This window comes from Carassius auratus, chromosome 35 (assembly GCF_003368295.1).
Source record: "Carassius auratus strain Wakin chromosome 35, ASM336829v1, whole genome shotgun sequence".
Taxonomy (NCBI): Eukaryota; Metazoa; Chordata; class Actinopteri; order Cypriniformes; family Cyprinidae; genus Carassius; species Carassius auratus.
In genome coordinates this window covers 19226935-19237305 of record NC_039277.1, presented here as the reverse complement: position 1 = coordinate 19237305, position 10371 = coordinate 19226935, and the positions used below count along the sequence as shown (strand labels likewise).

The 10371-nt window shown below is 44.5% G+C and overlaps 1 protein-coding gene across 1 annotated transcript; it reads right to left on the bottom strand.

Moving 5' to 3' along the window:
• Positions 1–790: 790 nt before the first annotated feature.
• LOC113054886 (bone morphogenetic protein 10-like) lies at positions 791–3383 on the bottom strand. Its single transcript, XM_026220666.1, has 2 exons — positions 2789–3383; positions 791–1865 (listed from the first exon to the last, which is right to left on the bottom strand). The coding sequence occupies exons 1-2, from the start codon at positions 3366–3368 to the stop codon at positions 1009–1011; spliced, it is 1437 nt and encodes a 478-aa protein (XP_026076451.1). The 5' UTR covers positions 3369–3383; the 3' UTR covers positions 791–1008.
• Positions 3384–10371: the final 6988 nt, after the last annotated feature.

Below are 10371 nucleotides of genomic sequence, written 5' to 3'. Positions count from 1 at the left end.
AGAATCATTTTTGGTTTCCCATGTCATAGTTTAAAATGTGCTAGAAAATACATTTCCACTTGCCCATATTTAGGCTAAATCCAAATGTGGATGGAAATACCAATGTGTCCCATACCAAACATTGTACCAAAATTATATGATAATTAAGTCATATTACATTTAGCTCATCCAATTTACTTTTTAGTTATACAAAAATCAACTCCATTTTTAAAGTCAGTTTAATATGATTAAGTTTAAATGTCTTGTATAGCCAATTTGATTATACTCAAAAAATAAATAAATTGAACTGAACTGAAGTTGAAGCAGGTGCATTTTTAGACTGTGACATGTAAATGTATTTCCTTTGATTGAAATATATGGATGACTAAATATTTTTTAAATGTCTTTAAAAATATATAAATATTTTTCAAACATATACATTTGAAAGATCAATTTATTTTTAAATTTTAAAAATGTTATTTTTATTGTTTTAAAATATATCATTTTGCCATATGGTCCAAAAAGGTATTTTTTTATTTATTTTATTTTTAGTGTAAAGAACTTTCTAATAATCTAAAGAATCCACTATAAAGAAGATTTTTTAGATGCCAACGAAGATCCTTTATTTTTGAGAATGCATCAGAAAATGTTCTTTAGATTTTAAAATGTTCTTCAGCTAAGAAAAAACTAACATTTCTTTAAAGAAGTGGAGATTGAACTAAAAATAACTCTTCTAAGGCAAAAAACACCCTATTTATAAAAAGAAATAAAAAAAATATGCAAAGCTCAAATCCAGCAGGTTTAGTCTGAATTTCTCTCATTCTAAGTGACAAATGATTAAACACCCCAAAGCAGTGTGTTGTATATTACAATAGAAAACTAATGTACAACTAATAAATATACATGAGGCCTAAATAAAAAGCTGTTAGGAGCGCAACGAATCTGAATGTTTGGTTCATGAAGCAGCACGTGTGTGTGTTTTAGTTGATGAGGATTCACATGTGGTTTCAGTCTTTTCTTCCGGTGTTTCTATCTGCATCCGCATTCCTTCACCACCATGCCCTCGTATTTATTATTCAGCACCACCACGCCGTTCTCGTTCTCGTACAGCAGGGAGATGGGCTTGAGCTCGGTGGGGACGCAGCAGGCCTGCGCCGCTCTCTGAGGACTCTTCAGATTGAGCAGCGTCTGGACGATGGCGTGTTTGGTGGGCGTCACTTCCCGAGCCAGAGGATAATTGCACGCTCCGCGGCAGGTGAACGCTTGGTAACCCGACGGAGCCAGGATGAACGAGTCCCAGCCGATGTCTTTGAAATCCACGTACATCTCGGCTTTCCTGCAGTCCTGTGTTTTAGCGCTGCGCCGGACTCTCAGGTTCGAGAGCATCTCGTCTTGATCCTCGCTCTCTTCCCTCCAGAGTTGGTTCTCCTTCCTTCTGAGTTCACTCTGTTCTTCCTGACGGACTTCACTCGAGTCGTCTGAGAAGACGATCAGCGCAGGCTCGTGTTTTCCATCCGGATCCGTGTCAACGTCCAGATCTAGCACTGGCCAGTTGTTAGTGTTCCTAAACGCTTGCAGGTTTTCGATGCGCACCTCCAGGCTGGGGGTCACAGTGTTGATCTTCCTCCAGTGCTGGACGGCGTTGGTCAAGTCGAACACCTCCCAGCCGCTCTCCCTGCGATGCAGGTGTTTAGTCGCCAGTGGATCTCTCTGGAAGCGTCCCTCGAACACGCTCACCCTCCACCCCGCTCCGCTGCGCTGCTGCGAGTCTGTGTTGAGACGCATGTGAAGCCGCAGCTCGGCGCTGACCACACGCTCGTGCCGCGGGACAGAGATGTTGAAGAGGAGACGGTGCGTCCGAAGGCTCTCGCCGTGTGAGCTGTGCTCTGCAGATCAGAGACAGAGCAAGAATAAAACTCTTGATGTGATGCCACAGGATTTCAATCTGTTATGTGTGTGAGGAAAGAATTAGACTTGTCCATTTAAAGAATGGGAATAATCAGAATGGGAAATAAATAACATCATTTTTTTAAATAAAAATTATTATTGTTTAAAATGGGTATAATAGTATTATAAATAACATTTAATAAAATAATAATATTTCTAGATAATTATTCAATTTAAAGAATGGTTGAATAATAATAATAATAATAATAATAAATATAATATTTGTTAAAATAATAATATTACTAGTAATAATATAAATAATTATTATACGTGTAGGAATAAATGGTTATATTTATACAAATTATAATAATTTAAAATGATTATTTAGAATTGTTAATTGAAAGACTGGTTGAATAATTAAGTAAAAATAAAAATATCCAGTAAAATACTACTAATACAAATAAATAATTAATTTTTTATTTAAATAATTATAGTAATAATAATACAAGCATTAAATAATATCCAATTTATTAAAAAATAATGATAATATATATATATATTTTTTATTTAACATTTAAAATAATGATATGTAATAATAATTTCATAAGTTAATCTAATCATTACTGGAAAGTACAAAATTATAAAAAAGGACGAAACTCTGATCTCTAATACAGTAAAGGAATAATACATTACAGTGGGTGAACTTGACCAGATTGAAGCTAAACGGAATTAAACATGAACTGATTTGAATAATGACACTGTTGTCTTCTATAGAGCTGCTTTACAACTTAAACTGAATGTTACATAATCGATTCATCCCAATTTTCCTGTTTATTAATGTTTTGAGACAATCTGTTGTATAAAGAGCTATGGAAATAAAAGAATGTTATAAATATTCACCACAACAACTGAAGCTCCTCACCTTCGTTCCTGAAGCTCCTGACGATGTTGGCTGACGGCGTGGCGCTGCGGTCGCTCGTGAATCGCTCGTACAGTTCCAGCATGTACTCGGGCGGTTCGGAGCGGGGCCTCGGCCGGGGCCCTTGATCCGTCCAGTTCAACACCTGCAGAAACTGACCCAGAACCTCCTGCACGTCCACTTCATCCACAGCCCCAGGAGCGGAGCGAGGAGGAACCGGACCGCAGCGAGCCGAAGACAGCAGCAGGACGCAGAGGCTCAGGACACAAACACACCCGGCTGCAGGAAGCCCAGAAACAGGCATGACTGTGCTCAGAGACGTGATGATGATGATGTGAAATATCAGGATGATGTGAGGGTCTGGGACACCTGCGCAGGTCCGTCCGTCTCTCTCCGGCCTGACAGCTCGATGTGGTGCGAGAGGAAAAACAGCCTCGTCCTTGTGGATCTCGTGATGGAGTGTGGAGGGCAGGACTACGGTGTCGACCCTCTTGTGCTGACAAGTTTGGAGATGTTGCCACTTGGTCTGTGGGCCTTTCATAGTGTGTCCGGGTTCCTCACACTTCCTGTATCTTCTTTCCATGCATGCCTTTCTCAGACGTCCAGCTCAAACCTATGCTACATTCACATACACAGAGCAGACGCTCCAGAGCTACCTATAGAAAGCACTTCAGCTACTCCGTTGCAATCAAAGGATGACAAACACATCATAACAAGCGAGAAAAAGTGACTCCTGTGCAAAAATTAATAGTAAAAAGAGGTTCAGGTTAAAGCTGGGTTATTATTACACTGATTAGTTAACTAAAACCATTTTTGTTACTTACTTTATTAAAGAGTTTGCTGATTTTACATCCGAGTTAGCGCTGGCTGAAGATAAAGTTTTAATAGTTGCAGATTTTAATATCCATGTTGATAATGAGAAAGATGCATTGGGATCAGCATTTATAAAGGTATTTCGTATTGCTTGGTGGGAAAGTAACCTATCCTACAGAAAAACATTAAAAACTGCTAGATCTGATTACTTTTCATCTCTTTTAGAAGAAAGCAAACATAACCCCAGGTATTTATTCAATACAGTGGCTAAATTAACGAAAAGTAAAGCCTCAACAAGTGTTGACATTTCCCAACACCACAGCAGTAATGACTTTATGAACTACGTTACTTCTAAAATCGATACTATTAGAGATAAAATTGCAACCATTCAGCCGTCAGCTACAGTATCACATCAGACAGTGCACTATAGACCCCCTGAGGAACAGTTCCACTCATTCTCTACTATAGGAGAGGAAGAATTGTATAAACTTGTTAAATCATCTAAACTTACAACATGTATGTTAGACCCTATACCATCTAAGCTCCTAAAAGAGGTGCTTCCAGAAGTCATAGGTCCTCTTTTGACTATTATTAATTCCTCATTGTCATTAGGATATGTCCCCAAAACCTTCAAACTGGCTGTTATTAAACCTCTCATCAAAAAACACAACTTGACCCCAAAGAACTAGTTAATTATAGACCAATCTTGAATCTCCCTTTTCTGTCCAAGATACTAGAAAAGGTGGTATCCTCACAATTATATTCCTTCTTAGAGAAAAATGGTATATGTGAGGATTTCCAGTCAGGATTTAGACCGTATCATAGTACTGAAACTGCTCTCCTTAGAGTTACAAATGACCTGCTCTCATCATCTGATCGTGGGTGTATCTCTCTATTAGTTTTATTGGATCTTAGTGCTGCGTTTGACACAATTGACCACAACATTCTTTTGCATAGACTTGAACACTTTGTTGGCATCAGTGGAAGTGCATTAGCATGGTTTAAATCGTACTTATATGACCGCCATCAGTTCGTAGCAGTGAATGAAGATGTATCATATCGATCACAAGTGCAGTATGGAGTACCTCAAGGCTCAGTACTAGGGCCGCTACTCTTCACGCTTTATATGTTACCCTTGGGAGATATCATCAGGAAACAGGTGTTAGCTTTCACTGTTATGCTGATGATACTCAGCTCTATATTTCTTCATGGTCTGGCTAAATATACCAATTTGAAAAACTGAATGCATAGTCGATCTAAAAAATTGGATGACGAGTAATTTCTTACTGCTTAATTCAGAAAAAACTGAAGTGTTAATCATAGGGCCTAAAAACTCTGCTTGTAATAACCTAGAACACTGTCTAAGACTTGATGGTTGCTCTGTCAATTCTCCGTCATCAGTTAGGAACCTAGGTGTGCTACTTGATCGCAATCTTTCCTTAGAAAGCCACGTTTCTAGCATTTGTAAAACTGCATTTTTCCATCTCAAAAATATATCTAAATTACGGCCTATGCTCACAATGTCAAATGCAGAAATGTTAATCCATGCATTTATGACCTGAAGGGTAGACTATTGTAATGCTTTATTGGGTGGTTGTTCTGCACGCTTGGTAAACAAACTACAGCTAGTCCAAAATGCAGCAGCAAGAGTTCTTACTAGAACCAGGAAGTATGACCATATTAGCCCGGTCCTGTCCACACTGCACTGGCTCCCTATCAAACATCGTATAGATTTTAAAATATTGATTATTACTTATAAAGCCCTGAATGGTTTAGCACCTCAGTATTTGAATGAGCTCCTTTTACATTATACTCCTCTACGTCCGCTACGTTCTCAAAACTCAGGCAATTTGATAATACCTAGAATATCAAAATCAACAAAATCAAACGATTGCACAGACACTATTTAAACTGAACTGAGTTGATGACATCACTGAATTCAATGATGAACTGCCTTTAACTATCATTTAGCATTACTGACACACTGTTTTCCTAATGAATGTTGTTCAATGATTGCTTTGACAATCTGTTTTGTTTAAAGTGCTATATAAATAAAAGTGACTTGACTTGACTTAAATTAAACTTTAAAATAAAATACACAAATTTATGTAATTTCAGCTAATTGCCTGGCCAACTCATTTCTATTTATTTTCAGTTGATCTTCTAAAATAAGTAAAACTAAAATTGAAATAAAGAGATTAAAAACTCTATATACATATTTAAATATATATATATATATATATATATATATATATATATATATATATATATATATATATATATATATACATACATACACAAAATTACTGAAATGTTGACTTAAAATAAAAACAGATATATTAAATAGTAATAAACTTTAATAGTATCTCAGTTATTCTAAAATAACACTGGAGTAGTATGAAATAAAATACTACCATTTACCACAGTAAACGACTATGACTTGGCCTTTATTTGTGATAAATATTATTTAAACCTGGTTATTGTGCATTTAAAACACATTTCAGTTTAGCATTATTAAATAAATCTGACTGGGTTCATTTATGTATGACTGAAAAGATGCATATACATATTATTTCAAATATTAATCTGTAAAAACTGTGCAATCCAAACGAATGGAAATTTCATGCGCAATTCAAACACATGTATCCTGAATCCAGGTCTGAGTATTATTGTGAGTGCACCAGTTTGAGCTTCCACTAGGTGTCAGAATGAAGCCTTACTGTTGAAATAATGTCTACTGTAAGATCCAAACATGATCAGTTTGATGAGATGTGTATTCAAGCATCGGTTTTTAGAGAGAGTCACACATTATTACAGTTTTCCATTTATTGTGTTAAACTTCTGCTGTTTTCATGCACTTTAAGAAAAATCACAGCATCATTCATTAAAGGTATAGTTCACCCAAAAAGGGAAATGACCCCATGATTTCATCACCCTCAAGCCATCTTATATGAGTACATGAATATCTATTTCCAGAATACAATCGTAGTTATATTAAAATATATCCTGGTTCTTCCAAGCTTTATAATGGCAGTGAATGGGTGTTGAGTATTTGAAGTAAAATAAAGTGCATGAATCCATCATAAAAAGTGTTCTGGTCTGAATCAGGAGAGAAATCTGCACAGATCAAGCAGCGTTTAAACAGATCTAAACAAATCTGTGAGAGACAACAGCAGATGCTCTTTTTCACTGGAGGAAGTGTTATTCTGGATTATAGACTCTATGTGTTTGAGTTAAAATCATCTTAATGCTGGATTTGTTTCATCTTTTGTCTTCTCCAGATGTTCACTGATGGACTGTGGATTATTGTGATGTTTTCATCAGACTCTCATTCTGACGGCACCCATTCCCTATCTGTCGGTCACTACGAGTTATGTCGACCGACAAATGGGGTCTCACTTGGGAGGCCAATCATCTCTGATTTTAAGAGAAAACGCCAATGAAATTGGCAAGTGGATTAACACACCTGAGCCACTCCCCGTGCCAGCGGGTATAAATAGGGCGACAGGTGCATCCACTCATTAGATTTTTGCTTCGGAGCCGAGTAGTCGATGAAGAAGATCACTACAAAGCCATTCATCTTTGTTTTGGTAGAGCTGTTCCTGGTCGGTGTGACGGCGCGTTACAGTGGTGTCCCTGCGAGCGGCGATTCCCCTGGGCGCTTCGGCTAAAAGAGACAGTTCTCTAAAAGAGCAAATCACGGACGATTCGCGTCTTTTTCAAGATGCCGTTTCGTCCGTGTCCTTCTGGATGCGGTCGTTTCCTGTCTTCGGTTGACGGTCACGAGCGTTGTCTGCAGTGTCTGGGCGTCCAACACGCTGAGGCTGCGCTCGTGGATGATTCATGCGTCTACTGTGGGCGTATGAACATGGCAGCGCTGCGATCGCGTCTCTCACTCCTCAAGGGGAGTGCAGCAGACCCCTCTGTCGCCACCCGTCCCGGTCTCTCTGGCTCGAGCAGAGGGCCGCCGGCTGGCGCTCTGGGAGATCTGAGGATCGCAGTGAGAGCTTCTCCGCCGGGCCACGCCCCACGGACCTCTCACTCCTCACGCAGCGACTGTCCCGTGCAGCTGCCGATTGATTCTGCTGGGCCGTCTCACAGCGGTCCCAGCGTGTCTTTCGGTGCGCCGCCCGAGGACCAGATGTCGATTGCTGCATCGGGGGATGGGTTATCGACCTCTGAGGATGAAGGTTCGGCGGGGCTGCCCCCCTCGGGTGTTGTCGCTACTGCCGAATCGGACTTGGAGTTGTCGGCCATGCTTGCCCGGGCAGCCGTGAGTATCGGACTGGAGGTGACTACACCGCCCAGTCCCGAGCCCTCACGGCTGGATGATTGGTTTCTCGGCGCGGGACGCGGCTCACAACCTCGTTCTGCTCCGGTGCCTTTCTTCCCGGAGGTGCATGAAGAGGTGACGAAGTCGTGGACGGCCCCTTTCACGGCCAGAAGCCGCTCTTCTCCCTCTTCCATCCTCACCACCCTCGATGGCGGGGCAGCCAGGGGGTACGTAGAGGTTCCCCAGGTGGAGAGGGCGGTTGCGGTGCACTTGTGCCCACAAAACGCCGCCACTTGGAGGAATCGTCCGCGCCTCCCGTCCAAGGCCTGTAAGCTGACGGCCGCACTCGCTGCCAAGGCTTACAGTGCTGCGGGCCAAGCTGCCTCTGCCCTGCATGCCATGGCTATCCTGCAGGTACACCAAGCCAAGGCACTCAAAACCATGCACGAGGGTGGTACCGACCCGGGGTTGATGCAGGAGCTGCGCACGGCGACCGACTTCGCCTTACGGGCAACGAAGGTCACGGCGCGGTCCCTCGGGAAGGCGATGTCCACGCTGGTGGTCCAGGAGCGGCATCTCTGGCTGAACCTGGCTGAGATGAGGGACATGGACAAAGCGCGCTTTCTCGACGCCCCCATCTCCCAGGCAGGCCTGTTCGGCGACACTGTCGAGGACTTTGCCCAGCAGTTCTCGGCGGTACAGAAGCAGACTGAGGCCATCCAGCACATCCTGCCCCGACGTGTCTCTCCGGCTGCCACCGTTCCGTCGCGGGTAGCGCCTCAGCCTGCTCGTCGCCGTGGGCGCCCCCCTGCGTCCTCTACGCCAGCTCCGCCCCGTGCTGAGAGTTCTTCGAGGCCGGCGCGTCGAGCCCCGCGCAGGAGAGCGGCGCCCCCCGTGTCACTCCCGGCTGCGAAGTCCTCCAGGAAGTCGACCAAGCGGCCCTGACACGGGCAACTCGGAGATGCGGAGAACTGCTCTTCAGGAGATGGCGAAGACAGCGCCACTCCTTCCCCCGGAGGAGGGCCGGGCGGAGAATCTTCAGTTTCTGTTTTGTTCTGTTCCGCCACTGGCCGGACGGCCAGTGGTACCCACATTTTCAATAAAAGAGCAAATTCTCCTTCCTCCGAGTTGCAAGGCTCGTGGCTTGACAATGAGCGACGCACAGCTTCCTCACTCTCACCCACGACGCCCCCTTTCGCCAGCGGCCAAGAGGTCGCGGTTCGGAGACGCAACGCCTCTCCACGCGTCTCTGGCCAGTTCCTCCGGGAACACGAGGAGTGTGGTTGCGATGACCCAGGACGCTGTGCCTTCTGGGCCTTCCGGCACGACTCCCCATCGCTGCACCACTGCGGGTATGTCGACTGTCCCTTTGGTGCCACTTGTACGGTATCTGGGAGCGTGGCTTGCGCTGCCCAACCCGTCACGCTGGCTCATCCGGACGGTTCGACTCGGCTATGCGATTCAATTCGCCCGGCGACCCCCCAAGTTCAATGGCGTGCTCGAGACTTCGGTGGCAGTCCAGGACGCCCCTGTCTTGCGCGAGGAGATTGCTGTCCTCCTGGCGAAGGATGCAATCGAGCCGGTCCCTCCAGCCGAGATGAGGACGGGGTTTTACAGCCCTTACTTCATCGTGCCCAAGAAGAGCGGTGGCCTTCGACCTATCCTGGATCTGCGAGTCTTGAATCGGGCCCTACACAAGCTCCCGTTCAGGATGTTGACGCAGAAACGCATTATCAAATGCGTCCAGCCCCAGGACTGGTTTGCAGCGATCGACCTGAAAGACGCGTACTTTCATGTCTCTATCCTCCCTCGTCACAGACCGTTCCTGCGCTTTGCTTTCGAGGGTCAGGCATGGCAGTACAAGGTCCTCCCCTTCGGGCTCTCCCTGTCCCCCCGTGTCTTCACGAAGGTCGCGGAGGGCGCCCTTGCTCCACTTTGGGAAGTGGGCATCAGGATCCTCAACTATCTCGACGACTGGCTCATTATGGCCCGGTCCCGAGAAGAGTTGTGCGATCACAGGGACTTCGTGCTTCGGCACCTCAGTCAGTTGGGGCTTCAGGTCAACCGAGAGAAGAGCAAGCTCTCCCCTGTGCAGAGAATCTCTTATCTCGGTATGGAGTTAGACTCGGTGAGTATGACGGCACGTCTCACCAGCGAACGTGCCCACTCAGTGCTGAACTGCCTGAGTTCCTTCAGAGGCAGGACAGTGGTACCACTGAAACACTTTCAGAGGCTCCTGGGGCATATGGCATCCGCAGCCGCAGTCACGCCGCTCGGATTGCTTCATATGAGACCACTTCAGCACTGGTTACACTCCCGAGTCCCGAGATGGGCATGGCGCCGCGGTACACATCGTGTCACCATCACACTGATGTGTCGCCGCCTATTCAGTCCTTGGTCGGACCTTGCCTTTCTACGGGCCGGTGTGCCCTTGGAACAAGTGTCCCGGCACGTTGTTGTCACAACAGATGCCTCCAACTCGGGCTGGGGCGCGACATGC